Genomic DNA, 14822 nt, shown 5'->3' with positions numbered 1-14822 from the left:
GCTGAATGAAAAGTGAGAGTGTACAAATTTCATCAATCAATCAATCAATCTGAAAACTCAAGCATGATTTTTCAAATTATTTTAGAATACAAATAATACATCATAGAATACAAATAAAAATTAAGTACAGTGGTGTCTATACAATGGAAACTGGAAGCTGTTAGCCCTATGATGATGAAAGTAAGTTAAACTTTTCAAAATAGAAATTTTGCATCAATGTTAAATATGATCTCTAATATATGTACGAACATAGAATTGCTAATATTGTACCGTTGACCCTTGGTGACATGTTGATAAGAAGTTGCAAAGCGCATTGAATTATTTCATAATATGAAGGCCCTGGAAAGCAGTTTATTGCGCGCATACGTCCAACTTATTTCTTCCTCAACTGAAGTCTAACTACACTTTGTTAAGGCCGGTCTGTCTGTCTGCCTATCTTATATAGCCACCCATCTCATATAAAAATGATTCTGGGTGGCATACAACACTTAATTAAAAACAGTAAATACATTAAACAGTCACAATTAAAAATAACTATAAAAATGGACATAAAGCAAGAGGGGATGACGTTAACCACTTTTAAAGGGCTGGCTAGCTTACTCATAACCAGTTGCTACCATCATCTGTGCCTATCTCACCAATCACTTGTTTTATTTATTTATTTATTTATTTATTTATTTATTTATTACTGGATTTATAAGGCTGCCCAACTCTCATCATTCCTCTACATCGGAACCTTTCTTAAGTCTTCCATCATTATCAAGACAAGAATCATGGCCATTATTCTGAATCAACCATCCTAGGACATATAGGCCAGAAACATAAACTATGGATTCTCTCCTATTTGAGATCAATTCTGGTCCTCATGACACTTCCCAGGTAGCCAGATTTCATGCTGCAGAGCAGAGGGCCAGAATCTCAAGGGAAAGGGGGATTGCTTCAAAATCTCCCCCATTTGCACCATGGACCTTCAGGGAGGTGTAAAACCCAAGGAGATTTCTGTGACCACAGCATGAGAGAATGTGGTCCGTGCACAGAATGTCCTAAATTCAATTTTCTATGTCTGCCAAGCAAAAGATTTCAGAAAACAGGTCCTGAGATGGAAAATTCCATCTGAAAGGCATTTTTAACTTACAGTCATTGAAAAACAATACAACAGCAAATCTACTACAAAAACATAGGAAGACTGGACAGCCCACTTAAAAGAGAGAGTCAAGGAGTCTGTTATGATGGGTGAGAGAAAAAACTGAATTCAAGTGGAGGGTGAATATTATTGGTATAGACAGGGCTTGTTCCTGAGTGACAGTGAGGCCTGAAATCCTTTGGGACCCTTCCCTTCCCTCCCTTCCTTCCTCTCATCTGAAGTTCTTGGTTTTCTTGTGAATTTACTTTACTGACCTGTTACCTATAACCAGAGAAAGTATTTGGCCAGGAGAAGGCGGTTTCATAGGGGAACCTCATGGGTGACTTCCAAACAGTATTCTTTTGATAAATTGGGATGTTCACTTTTGGGGGTGGGGGGCTTTGAGTGGTGTCGGAGAGGGGACACACTCCCCCAAAATGGAACTGGCCCATGCAAGAGTGGATGGAGCAGCATGAAAAAGCGAAGTTCGACTGAATTTATATTCAAAATGAACTTCATTTAAAGCGTTGTTTCACATCTTAGTGACTTTAAAATGGGTGGACTTCAACTCCCAGAAGTTGAAGTCCACCCATCTTAAAGTGGCCAAGGTTGAGAAACACTGATTTAAAGTACTGTATCATCATTCCCATGGATTTAACTAACTTTCTATTCAATCACACTAGAAACTGTACGTGCTGAATTGTTTCAGCTGTCATTCCTGAAATCATCCAGAGAGTTGGCACAAACTTTAGCTTGGGGACTGAGAGAGAGGGAAGGAAAATGCAATCATACTTGGGGTTCCTCCATGTCTTAGGTCCACTTTCCCTAACCTAGCTCAGGAAACACACAACATTCGCTCCAGTCCATCCTTCCTAATACTATTTGCCTCAAACATGTTTTTACTCCTTGACTGCCCCAAAAGTGGAAAGCTGCAAGGGGCCTCCACAGGCAAGAAAATTCAACTGGTCTGCATATGCCATGGTAATCTGAGCCCTGAACGTGACCTACCTGGCTGGGGAATTCTGGGAGTTGTAGTCCACACATCTTAAAGTTCCCAAGCTTGAGAAACACTGGAATAGGCTGAAAAATCTGGAGCACCTCAGCCAGGCCCTTTTCCCTCTTTTCCAAGCAGCTGAACTTGTTTGTCCAGCAAACAGTGCCAAAGCTAAAACAAACACGGTATCTCTTATGCAAAGATAATGACCCTTCCAAGGAAGGGTTGGAAATGACACGTCAGAAAAAAGAGACTGCAAAGTGGAGTTGCCCCCGAAAAAGGGCTTTTCAGGGATAAGATGCCCTTTTTAAAAAGCTTCTGTCCAACCCACAAGACTTTTGGCACGGCAGAGAAAATTGGTTCGCTTTTGCTCCCAGGGCAATTAAGCCTGCTGAGCCTGTTAATGTCTTTATAAATCAATTTCATCTGTTAAAAATGCAAGACTGGAAAACAGACCAAGTTTTGCACTGCAAGTATTTTATTGCCCTTGCTCTTCTACTGCCCCCCTAAACCAAACCAGCACCTACAGAACAGATGAACAAATAACAAGAAGACTATTCCGGGATACATGCAGAGACATGAAACTGTAAACAAGAATCCGAATTTTGCATCCCAGTGAAGAAGATCTGAGTGCCAATGGAATGGGCAGCATGCAAACTCGAAGCCAGCTAACCACCAGTTTAAACTTTGTTATGGGCCTTATCAAGGCATTAACCTATTAATTGACCTGCCCAGATCTGCAGTGTGGATGCAGCATTGAGATGGAGAATTTGTGGCATCCAAATACTGTTCATCAACTGCAACCTGGCCAATAGCATAAAATGCAATTCAGCAACCACTGGAGGACACAGGTTTCCCATGTCAGGATAAAGGAAATAAGGTACTATTAAAAGTTTCAGTGAGAGCCAGTTTGATGTAGGGGTTAAAGGGCCAGGCTAGAAACCAGGAGACTGGTCCCACCTTAGGCATGAAGCCAGCTGGGTGATCTTGGACCAGCCTCTTTTTCTCTCTCAGCTCCTTCCAAAAACTTTGCCCTCAAACCTGCAGGAACTAGTCCAGGCACTCACCAAGAATCAATTCTGACTCAAAGGACACCCCCCCCGCCGCCAAGTTTCAGTAGTATTTAATGAAAGTTTGTGATTATTATTATTAGTAGTAGTAGTATTTGTTAATCCCAAATCACCATTATAGGTTGGGTAGTTCCAAATGATTCATAAAAAGACCAGGCATTTTTTTTTCAAAAACATAATTTCCTTCCAGAGAGCAAGTCCCAAGTGCAGTTTGTTTCAATCTGTGATTTGCACAAACTGTGGCTTGTTGTAACCTCAGGAAGTGAGCCAGATATCCATCGAATGAAGATGGAAAGTGCTCAGGTAAAAGCTGGTGTAAAATCTGGTCCCATCTATGGACCAGATGAGAATTCAAACAAGACCAAAAGAAAACACTTCCTTTACAGACAAGGGAGGTTTCATTAATGATAGACTTAACCCAGCCTGGCACCTGATAGAAGCATTGAGATTATAAGTCCAAAACTTCACAGCTGGCCCGGCTACATACCCTACCAAGATCAGAATTGTGCAAGCCATGGTATTCCCTGTGACACACTATGGAAGCTGAAGTTGGAGGTGCTTTGAAGAAGCAGGATAGGAAAAGAACTTACACTTCTGGACTCTGGTGTTGGAGAAGAGTTCTGTGGACAACCAAGAAAACAAACTGATGGATCATTGAACAAATCAACCCAGAATTCTCACTTGAGGCACAAATGACCAGGCTCAAATTATCCTACTTCGGACACATGATGTGAAGACTTAGCTCTCTGGAGAAAGATCTGATGCTGGGAAAGGTGGAAGGAAAGAGAAGAAGAGGATGACCAGCAGCAAGGTAGATAGACTCAGTTATAGTGGTGATGGGGGCACCTTAGGGATAGATCATCATGGAGAAAATCTATCTATGTGGTCACTAGGAGTTGAAAACGACTTGATGGCACATAATCAATCAATCAATCAATCCTAAAAGTTCAAATCCCAGGAATTCTGGAGGTGTGGATTGGCTGGGACTTTCTGGAAGCTGAAGTCTCAACACATTCCTAGAGTATCAGGTTGGAGAACACGGTTTACTTATTTATTCTGGTTAGATATATACCCTGCCTTTCTTCCTGAAGCACAAGGTATCATGCATCTCATTCCTTCACCCAATTTCCACCTCTCAACAATAACTCTGTGAGGTGGGAAGAGCTGAGGGATAACTACTGATTTCGAATCACCCCAAGATGAGTGAGGCCTTGAACCCAAGCCTTCCCACTGCTAATACACCTTCACAGCTCTGTAGGTAATCCTCGCTGAGTGACCACAATTGGGACTGGCAACTTGGTTAAGTGAAGCTGTCACTAAGTGAAACCGTGACTGTGCTTGTGATCTTACTTCAGCTTTCCTTTGCTTTACAGACCTGTGAAGGTCGTAAACGCGAGAACTGAAGTCCCTTTTTCATCGCCATCATAACTGCGAATGGTCGCTGAACAAGGCCATCACTAAACGAGGACTATCTGTACTACTCTCCTAGTGAGCAGCCCAGAGTGCTATATTGAGATGGGTTGCTATATACAGTAAATCAAATAAATACATACATACATACATACATACATACATAAAATTAGACGCGACTAACAACACGGACAACAACCATCTGAAAGCCGACGGGTTCACAGACACCAGACATGGGATAGAGTTGCAGTTCAAGCTAATAGACAGTTTGGCAAGAGACTAAAAGTTTCACAGCTGGAGGAAAACATCTGGGAGGTGATAAAAAGCTGCAGCTGTAAGCCCATCCCTTCTAACCCCCTCCACCCCCCTTGTTAAAGTACCTTTTCTAACTCCAACTGCAAAAAAAAAACAAAAAACAAAACCCTTTCTTTTTGTTGCAAAAGTCATTGGTTCAACTTCAAGGCCCAACTGCCATCTTCAAACACAGCAAGGGAACAAAGACAAGAGAGATTCTTCACTTCTTTTAACAGTCCACCTGGAAACACAGCTGTAGAAAGATAAAAATGTTTGCTTTCTTTCTATTCTGCAGATTCAAAGCCTTCCCCTCATCCCTTGATCTTCTGAAACATTCCCATTTCTACGTCCATCCCGTCTTTTTGCCCTCAGCTGAGGCCAGGCAGTTTGAGAAGCTACAGAAAGGCACAAAATAAACCACAACAAAGCTAAGTTTTGCTCACAAAAGCTACCCAAACACTGACGTAAGCGTGGCAGCCCCCGGGCAACAGAACTGTGTGGTCACAGTACCCTAAGCTAAGGTACATTTTAACTACGATTTCTTGAACAAACCAGGGCTACGTTTGCATTTCCCTAAGCTGCTGTTGCAATCCATAGCCAACAACCAACTATAGTTTTAAACTGTGGTTTAGAACAGTGTTTTGCAACCTTGGGAACTTTAAGACACGTGGACTTCAACTCCCAGAATTCCACAGCCAGCATGGTGAATTTTCTGGAAGTCACCAAAGACCCAACTTTTCCAGAGGGCCTTCAAGAAATAACCGATCACCAGAGGTATTTGGATGGATATGGATTTACTGTATTGCAATTGCTGTTTTGTTCATTAACTTGTATTACTTTTTTTACACAGATTTCTCACTGTTACACATTTTATTCACACACATTTAAAAAACGCTTGACTCTATGCAACTCTGGGCGTTTCACACCATTAAAAGCCAGAAGAATGCGTTAAAAGAACAAAGAAATGTGTGCCTAGAAAAGAAACTGTATCAAACAGAACCAATCTTAGGCTGCTATTGTAAGCCACTGTGAACCTGCAAAGGTTCAGTGACATATGGATTTAATAAACATGATGATGAAGAAAATGGTTATAGTAATTCCTATACGGAAGCAAACTACAGGTAGTCCTCACTTAACAACCAAAATTGGGACCAGAATTTCAGTCACTAAGTGAATCCAACCCAATTGTATGACTTTTTTGCGGCAGCTGTTAAGTGAATCACAACTGTTAAGCGAACCATGTGGTTGTTAAGTGAATCACGCAGTTCCCCATTGATTTTACTTGCCAGAAGCTGGCCGGGAAGATTGAAAATGGCGATCATGAGACCATGGGATGCTGTGACAGTCATAAATGCGAACCAGTTGCCAAGTGCCCAAATTGTGATCACGTGTCTATGGGGATGCTGTGACATTCGTAAGCGTGAGGACTGGTTGTAAGTTGGTTTTTTCAGCACTGTTCTAAGTCCAAAACGTCACAAAATGAATGGTTGTTAAGCGAGGACTACCTATACATGCAATTCTTGTTATTCACAGACTCTGTATTTGCGAATTTGCTTACTTACTAAAATTTATCTGTAACTGCAAAACCAATACTCGTGGCACTTTTGCCCTTATTCATTGAGTGGCCCGACACACACTTTCCCAGCTGAGGTTTCAGCATTTGCTAATCCAGGATTTGTGGCCACTTTACAGAACGCAACTACTGTGAATAACGAGGACTGTACGCAGCACATGAATCCAACAGTGGTCTTTTAAACAGTCATCCAGAGAGACGGAACGATCAGGATCCACCTTGGCAGCCACGCTGTGCCTAATTTAATTCTGCCACTGGCGCCCAACTTCCTTGCCCATAACTTACCTCCTGTCACAACATTTTTACTGAACTGTATTGCACCTCCTAGCTCTTTTCCAAACAGGTGTATCTAGGAGCAGGGGAACTTTTTCTCACGCAGCCACCAAACCAGTCCAGATTTCAGCAGAGCGGTTACCTCACCGCTTCGGATTATCTCCTGGGACAAAATGGATAGAAGTTCCCCCATTGGCCCTTTATGGCTCCTCGGCTGCAATTTCAACAGGGCCAGGTGGACGATCAGCTCTGCCAATGCTTCAGGGGCCTGTTCACACATGCCTCAAACCAGAGTGAGGTTTACTCAGCCAATGAACAACTCCACCAATGCTTTGTTTGCAGCGTGGTACAGGGGTGGGCAACTGCTGGGGTCCCTCACCCTGGTGTTCTGCTTGCAGTCCTCAGAGGAAAACATTAAAGGGCAACATGAATGCCTTAAGTTTTATGAAATCTTAAAACTCACCAGAGTTTCAACATTCAGACTGATTTTTCCCAATTTTGAAGGGTTTTAAGGGGCAAAAATGGGCATCAAGTCTCTGTTCTGCCTACTGCTGCTCCATTCCCAGTAGAGCACATACAGGTCGTCCTCGCTTAATGACCACAATTGGGCCCGGAATTTCAGTTGCTAAGCGAATCAGTTATTAAGCAAATCTGACCTGATTTTACGACCTTTTTTGCAGTGTGGTTAAGCGAATCACTGCAGGTGCAAAGCAAACCACATGGTCATTAAGTGAATCACCTGGTTCCCCATTAATTTTGATTGCCAGAAGCCGACCAGGAAAGTTGAAAATGGTGATCATATCACCACGGGTTGCTGTGACGGTCAAGCACATGTGAACCGGTTGCCAAGCGCCCAAATCATGGTCATGTGACTGCGGGGATGCTGCAATGGTCCTAAGCATGAGGACTGGTTGTAAGTTGTTTTTTCCAGCACTGTCGTAAGTCCGAACTGTCACTAAACAAATGATTGTTAAGCGAGGACTACCTGTAAAGAGTGCATCCCCCATGACAAAAAAGATGGCTTAGCATCACCGGAGAGTCCAGTGGTAGTTTAACCAACAAACCAAAGATAACTCTGAATCCAGGATGATGTCAAAACAACACACTTATGACGACATCATCCGACTTTTGAGGACACTTGTCCCCCCCAGCCCACGTCTTGAAGTTGAAATTCCACCTCTTTGAAGAGTTTGTTCCTTTTCAAGTGCGCAAAAAGGCTTCCCTTTGATGTCTCCAAACTTTAAAGTCAGCTGGCCCTAGGGCAAAGCAGAATATCATTTACCCCTAAACGTTTGTATTTCGTGCGTCGAGGACTCCGGTTCAGCCGGCAGAAAGTGCGCAGAAGGGTTGGCAACAGATCGAAGTAGGAGGAGTCACCCTTTAAACAACTTGAAACAAAATTTGGGACTTTGTTTTTGCATATGACAACGGCGGCATATGAAAGATTTGTCTTGCATCTTAGCAGGGTTCAGGAGGCAGTTTTCAACGGGCAACGTTACATGGCTCTGTTGTACGAGCTAAGGTGAAGCTCTCCCCAGGTTTCAAAACAGTTTTGCCAACTTTTATTACTGGGAACAGAATGCTGCTGTTAAAATATGGGTGGAAAATACAGATGGGACTGGCAGCCATCCAGGGACGGTTCCCCCCGCCCCAGAGCAGACTGAACTGGTGAGATGGTTCTTTGGAGGCCGGCCTAATTCTCTCTTTCTCTCTCTCACTTACACACACACACAGATTTCATTTATAATCCCCCAAACACAGACCAAATTGTGTATTCTGGAAGCTGCAGTCCCAATAAATCCAGAGGGCACCAGACTGGGGAGGCTACCATTTAAAAGTCTGCAGCGTATCATGTAGCAACGACTGTCATTTTAGATTGGTTTAACAAGAGGAATAACTTTAAATGAGATTGCTGATGCGCAAATTAACCTTTCGAGTTTGCCTTTCTGCAAGATTAACAGCAGGTCACTAACATAAACCATACAACTCAAAATCTAATCTATCAGAAATGAAGTCAAGTCTGTAAAAAGCCAGAAGAAAAATATCAGCTAAGCTAATTGGCAAAGGTAAATGCGCAGATCTTACCCAAGTCACTAACCTTTTAACTGAGCCTTTCAAGATCAAACAAGCTGGGGAGATGCTACAGCCAAACAAGCTGATCTAAGCAAGACGTTTGTACTGTAGCAGGAAATGCTGAGATGGATCTGAACAGGAGGGGGATTTTTGGCAACTCGGTGCAACTGCTGAGAAATGCTCATGTTCTTGCAACCGCTCCCAGGACGGGTTGGTGCTATCATCCTGTGTTACTCTTCTATAGATGATATAATGATGTGGTTTGTTTGCCTTTGTATTGATGCTGTATCGTTTACAGAGTGCAAACTGCTAGAAGTGGTTTGATCTTGGCTGTTTATGAAGAAGAAAAGAGGATGCAGACCTGATATAGACCAACACACCAAATGTGTTTCATTGGGTGCCTCTCTGGACTGAACATTTAGAACAGTGTTTCTCAACCTTGGCAAGTTGAAGATGTGTGGACTTCAAATCCCAGAATTCCCCAGCCAGCTGTGCTGGCTGGGGAATTCTGGGAGTTGAAGTTCACACATCCTCAAGTTGCCAAGGTTGAGAAACACTGATTGAGAGGGATGGTCTGTTTGTCTGTGTTTCACAGATGGTCTGAAAGGCTTAAGACACTCATTTCTTCTTCTAAAAAATAAAACCTGCCCATTCCATTAACATCTTTCACCAGCCATGCCCATTTTAGCCCCCAAAGCCTACATTTAATTTATTTTATTTACTTAAATAATTTATATGGCTGCCCATCTCAGAGCAGTGACTCTAAATGCGGCATGCAGGGCAAAGAAATATACTCCCCCCCCCCAAATCCAACTGGGCCACTTTCATTCTCATCTCTCTTCAAATTAGATGTGTTTGGGTATTGTCACCCACTGGGAATAGTTTAAAGGATTTCTGCACTGAACATGGGGGTCAGATTAGATGACCTCTGAGGGACCTACAGACATGGGAAACGAGGGTGGTTGTAGCCCAATGTATCCAGAGAATGCTACTTTGGAGAACGACACTGATTTGGATAAAAACCAGACACTGTAGTTGCTTGATTATCCAGATGCTTACCTCAACTTTGAAGACTTCACCAGCGCCTTCACAGTCATTTGAAGTAATTATAGGGGTGTGTATATGGGTGTATCCATTTTCCTAAAACAGGAAAAGGGAGGGAAAGAGACAGAGTTACTTTGCTCATAGCTGATCTGAGAGCTAAGAACTGCCTAGAGTCCATTGGAGTTGGGTGGCTATAACAAATCTGAATGAAAGAATGACTGAATAAATAAAAGGAAGCTTTCCGGCATGTGAGAACACTCTACCCCTTATTTGTTAGCCAGTCTTCAAAAACTCACACAAAGGGCTCAGCTACACCAGTGTTTTTCAAGGTTGGCAACTTTAAGATGGGTGGACTTCAACTCCCAGAATTCCCCAGCCAGCATGCTGGCTGGGGAATTCTGGGAGTTGAAGTCCACCCATCTTAAAGTTGCCAACCTTGAAAAACATTGAGCTACATTAAAGTTCCCTAATAAAGAGAGCAATATAAATCCTGAATAATGCAGAGGAGAACTAGGCAATGCTCTGGGTTCAATCTCGAAACAATGCTTTGGGGTGCCTGGGAACATGGATGTTATCCCTTAAAGCAGCTGTGTCATCCCTGCAAAAGATGAAACTGCTTTAAAGGGGAGCTACATCTGCACTCCAAAGAAAAGTGACCCAAAGTAGTACACAACCCTAATTCAGAGGAACCGTATACTTCCCTGCTGAAGTCTACGGCTGTACGATGACTCCCAGCGCACCCTGCCCACCCCCAGCACCTCCAGGCCACAGGTTCACCATCCTTGTCTCAGAGCTCCTGAAGTTGCCTCCCACAACATCTCTAGAGATCGTAACGAAAACATCTCTTGACAACCATTCACAGTTCAGCAGAGTGCAAATTCTGAGGACTGATGACACTCCAGCCTTCCTCCCTTGAAATCCAAGTTTACACCTCCTATTTAGAACTCCTCTGCTGATATAATCTTAGGGTATACTTTGGGTTTAGAATCGACAATGAAGATATCAAAGCGGTGGAGAGCTTCTGCCTTTTAGGATCCACCATCAACAGTGAAGGAGGCAGCAGTGAAGAAATACACCTCAGTCTTGCACTTGGTAGAGCAGCCATGAAAGCCTTGGAAAAGAGATTCAGTTGCCAGGATGTGTCTAAACCTATAAAGATCAGAATCGTGAAAGTCGTGGTATTCTCTGTGACATTCCATGGAAGCAAAAATTGGACTTTAAAGAAGCAGGAGACGAAGAGTATTGACACTTTTGAACTTTGGGGTTGGAGAAGACTCCTGAGAATATCGTGGACAGCCAAGAAAACAAATTGATGGATCATCGAACAAAGCAACCCAGAGTTCTTACTCGAGGCACAAATGACCAGGCTCAAATTATCTTAGTTGTGATGCATGATGTGAAGACCCAGCTCTCTAGAGAAGGCTCTGACACTGGGCAAGGTGGAAGGAAAGACAAGAAGGGGATGACCAGCAGCAAGGTGGAGGGACTGAGTTACAGTGGTGATGGATGCTTTGTTGGAAGATCTGAAGGCCTTGGAAAAGAGATTCAGATGCCGGGATGTGTGTCCATACCTACAAAGATCAGAATCATGCAAGCCAGGTTGGGGACAGATCATCCTGGAGAAAGTCTAGCAATGTGATTGCTAAGAGTCAACAATGACTTGATGGCACATAATCAATCAATAATTTGGGCTCATCCTGCCTACGTTCTCCCAGCATGGTTACTCAGTTAGCCCACTCAGGGAGTTTACCCGATTCTCCAAATTAAACAACCCAGACAGGATGGGCTAAGCAACATGCTGCCCGTGAAAACAGGAAACTAACCAAGTTTAGAACTAACTCTGTTTCACAAGTCAGACAAAGGCAGCTGCTGAGCCTTTCCAACTGACTTGACTTAACCATCTTTGGCAAAGCTTTGTGAAAACCACACCCACTCAGAGTTTTGAAGGCCACCAGATGGGATGGTTACTAAAGAAAGAAGAGATTAAAAAGCTGACTGTATAGTAAAAGGGGTGGAAGGATAGTGGTCTCAAATGAGGCAGTGTGGTGTAGTGGTTAAGCAGTTGGATGAGAACTGGCAAGACCAAGGTTTTGGACCATACTTAGCTATGGATGCTCAGAGGGTGATTTGGTGCCAGTCATTCTCTCTCAGCCTTGCCTACCTCACAAGACTGTTGTGGGATTTCCTCTGGAGACACTCAGGGTCCAGTTGTCCCTCGGCTACAGAAGCCCCTTCAGTAGCTCAGGGCCTGTTCCCCTCACCCCACCCAGCCTACCTCACAGGGTTGTTGTTTTGGGGGGAAAATAGGAGGAGGAATCGCTACATATGCTATGCTGGGTTCTTGAAAAAACGGTGGGGATATCAATCTAATAAAATTATATATATATATATATATATATATATATATATATATATATATATAAAAAAAATGAAATGAAATGAAATGAAATGAAATAACTGTGGGGATATCAATCTAATAAAATTATATATATATATATATATATATATATATATATATATATATAAAAAAAATGAAATGAAATGAAATGAAATGAAATGAAATGAAATGAAATAACTGTGGGGATATCAATCTAATAAAATTATATATATAAAATAAAATAAAATAAAATAACTGTGCAAAGGACCATTAGGCAGAAGAACAGCCTAGGCAAGACTCTGTGGAAACAGAAATATAGATTTAAACCTTTCAGTTTGACGTTCCCTTTAACCTCATGGCAGAACCGGCCCTGGGCAGTGGAATCTGATTAAAGTCAGAAGCGATGGGTTTAAATCCATGGGGTTTAGCAATCCTGGGCTACCTCGCAGGGCTGTCCACAGATAAAACAAGGCCTGTTTGAAGCCTGTAGGCAGCTTTGAGCTCCTCTGAGGACGGGCAGAATTTAAAGGCCCTAACATGAAGCCAATAAAAGTATTTCTCAAGCAAGGAGGACGTGAAGGTGTACGAATGCTGCCACCTGGCGGTCCAACGTCTGAATATTCTTAAATTCACAATTGGGTTTATATTAAGACAGTCCCACTAAAAAGGAAGAAGAAACAGTCTCTATCAGTGTTTCTCGGCCTTGGCCACCAGAAGATGTGTGGACTTCAACTCCCAGAATTCCCCAGCCAGCATGGCTGCTGGCTGGGGAATTCTGGGAGTTGAAGTCCACACATCTTCTGGTGGCCAAGGCCGAGAAACACTGGTCTATATAATAGCACAGACCTGATCCTGTCAGGTGAAGTTCACCTATAGTGAAGTTTAGCTAAAAAGAGTTTGAGGTTTTCCCTTCCCTGGGAAATATGTCAGACTTGGGGGTGCATTTGGGTGGGTCTGACTGCTAGAAACCATGCTCCAAAAACCTCTCCACTCCTGGGGTGGGGGCACTTTAACTACCACCCCAAGCTTGACTCCTAGGGACTGTGGACATTTCCTTGCAATCTGAGGGGCAAGAGTACAGAAGCCACTTGCCACTGCTTACAGCCTTCTTTTCCAGAAAGTTTCCCCAACTTCTTAATCAACCCTACTTCCCCAAGATTTCCTGGTGGTCTCCCATCCAAGTAGACACCAGGCCAGATCCAGCTTAGTTTCTGAGCCCAGGTAAGCTGGGAGAGGGGCTGCCTCCTGCTAAGAATGTGCAATGCATTACAGAAAACCTTTTTAAGAAACCTGATGTGGGCTGAATTAAACTAGTTGGTCAGCCTGGCCTAAGAGGCAAGTATCCATTTCTTCTGAATACAGCCATATTTGTGCATCCTAAAAAGACCAGTCCATGAACACTTTGTTTTGAAAACAGGAGGAAATGCAGCATGCTGAAGCTGAAAGACACACTGGGGTTTAGAGCACTCATGGCAATTTTAAGTAGTTGCAACATCCCGGTGTCTTGGGGGCCTTCGATACAACACCAGGCACAGAAATAAGAGCAAGGGAATCAAAAACCTGGAAGGTTCTTAGAGGTCATCTAGCCCAACACCCTGTCCAGGATCCACTCCAGCATTTCTGACAGATGACGATTCAGCCTCTCTTTGAAGACCTCCAGCAACAGAGAATTCATCACTTCATGTGGCAGCCCGTTCCACTGGCTACCAGCTCATACTTGTATTTTGAACTCACTGGTTCCAGTCCAGCCCTCTGGGGCAACAGAGAATTTGTTTATGTCTCTCTCCTACCTCCCTTCAGTCATCTTTTTTGGAGACCATGCATGGACAGATCCTTTAACCGTTCCACGCAAAGCTTGGTTTCCAGACCCTTCACGATCATTAGGGGTGCCACATTCTCATGAGCGTCTTCTGAGCTCAGTGCCATTCACCACTGATGTAATGGGCAGAAGGAATAACCCTGAGGAACAAGAGGAAGAGCCCTACCAAGACAACGGTCAGATAAAAGAAACCTGAGTCCAGAGCAGAACTGTAACCTGAGAAAGCGACTCAGACAAGACCTTCCCTGGTTCTCATGAAGATAAAGGGAGGGAAGGGGAAGCACATTCAGACTTGCAAGATTCTGTTACTATAGCCTTAAAGTAAGAGTAGTATTGGCCTGCATGACTTTGGTTTTCTGCTCTCCTGATCCCTTTGATCCGATCCAGAAGGCCAACTCATCCTGCAGCCTGCAGTCAACAAACATAGCCAGAAGTGTGTATTTGCACCATAGTGTGTTTCTCTTGGAAACACGGCAGGGATCAGCCACGTGGCATGTCCACATACCCAAGAACCCCAGGTAGTGTCTGCAGGAGCCCCAAATAAAGATAATGCATCATTATTTTTGAGAGCCAGGTTGGTGTCGTGATTAAGGCACCAGGCTAGAAACTGGGAGACCGTGAGTTCTAGTCCAGCCTTGGGCACGAAGCCAGCTGGGTGACCTTTGGCCAGTCACTCTCTTTTAGCCCCAGGAAGGAGGCAATGGCAACCACTTCTGAAAATCTTGCCAAGATAATGGCAGGGACTTGTCCAAGCAGTCACCAGGAGTCAAGA

The 14822-nt window shown here is 43.4% G+C and overlaps 1 protein-coding gene across 1 annotated transcript in view; it reads right to left on the bottom strand.

Annotated features, from left to right (window-relative positions):
- The window catches only part of NARS2 (asparaginyl-tRNA synthetase 2, mitochondrial), a 45928-nt gene that overhangs the window by 24732 nt on the left and 6374 nt on the right, over window positions 1-14822 (bottom strand). The window contains exon 5 of the mRNA XM_063305936.1: window positions 9870-9950. Within this exon, the coding sequence (XP_063162006.1) occupies window positions 9870-9950 (81 nt within the window). The remainder of the gene's footprint in view (window positions 1-9869; window positions 9951-14822) is intronic.

This window comes from Candoia aspera, chromosome 5, assembly GCF_035149785.1.
Source record: "Candoia aspera isolate rCanAsp1 chromosome 5, rCanAsp1.hap2, whole genome shotgun sequence".
Lineage (NCBI taxonomy): Eukaryota > Metazoa > Chordata > Lepidosauria > Squamata > Boidae > Candoia > Candoia aspera.
The sequence above is the reverse complement of the archived record's forward strand: the minus strand, read 5'-3'. Positions and strand labels throughout refer to the sequence as shown.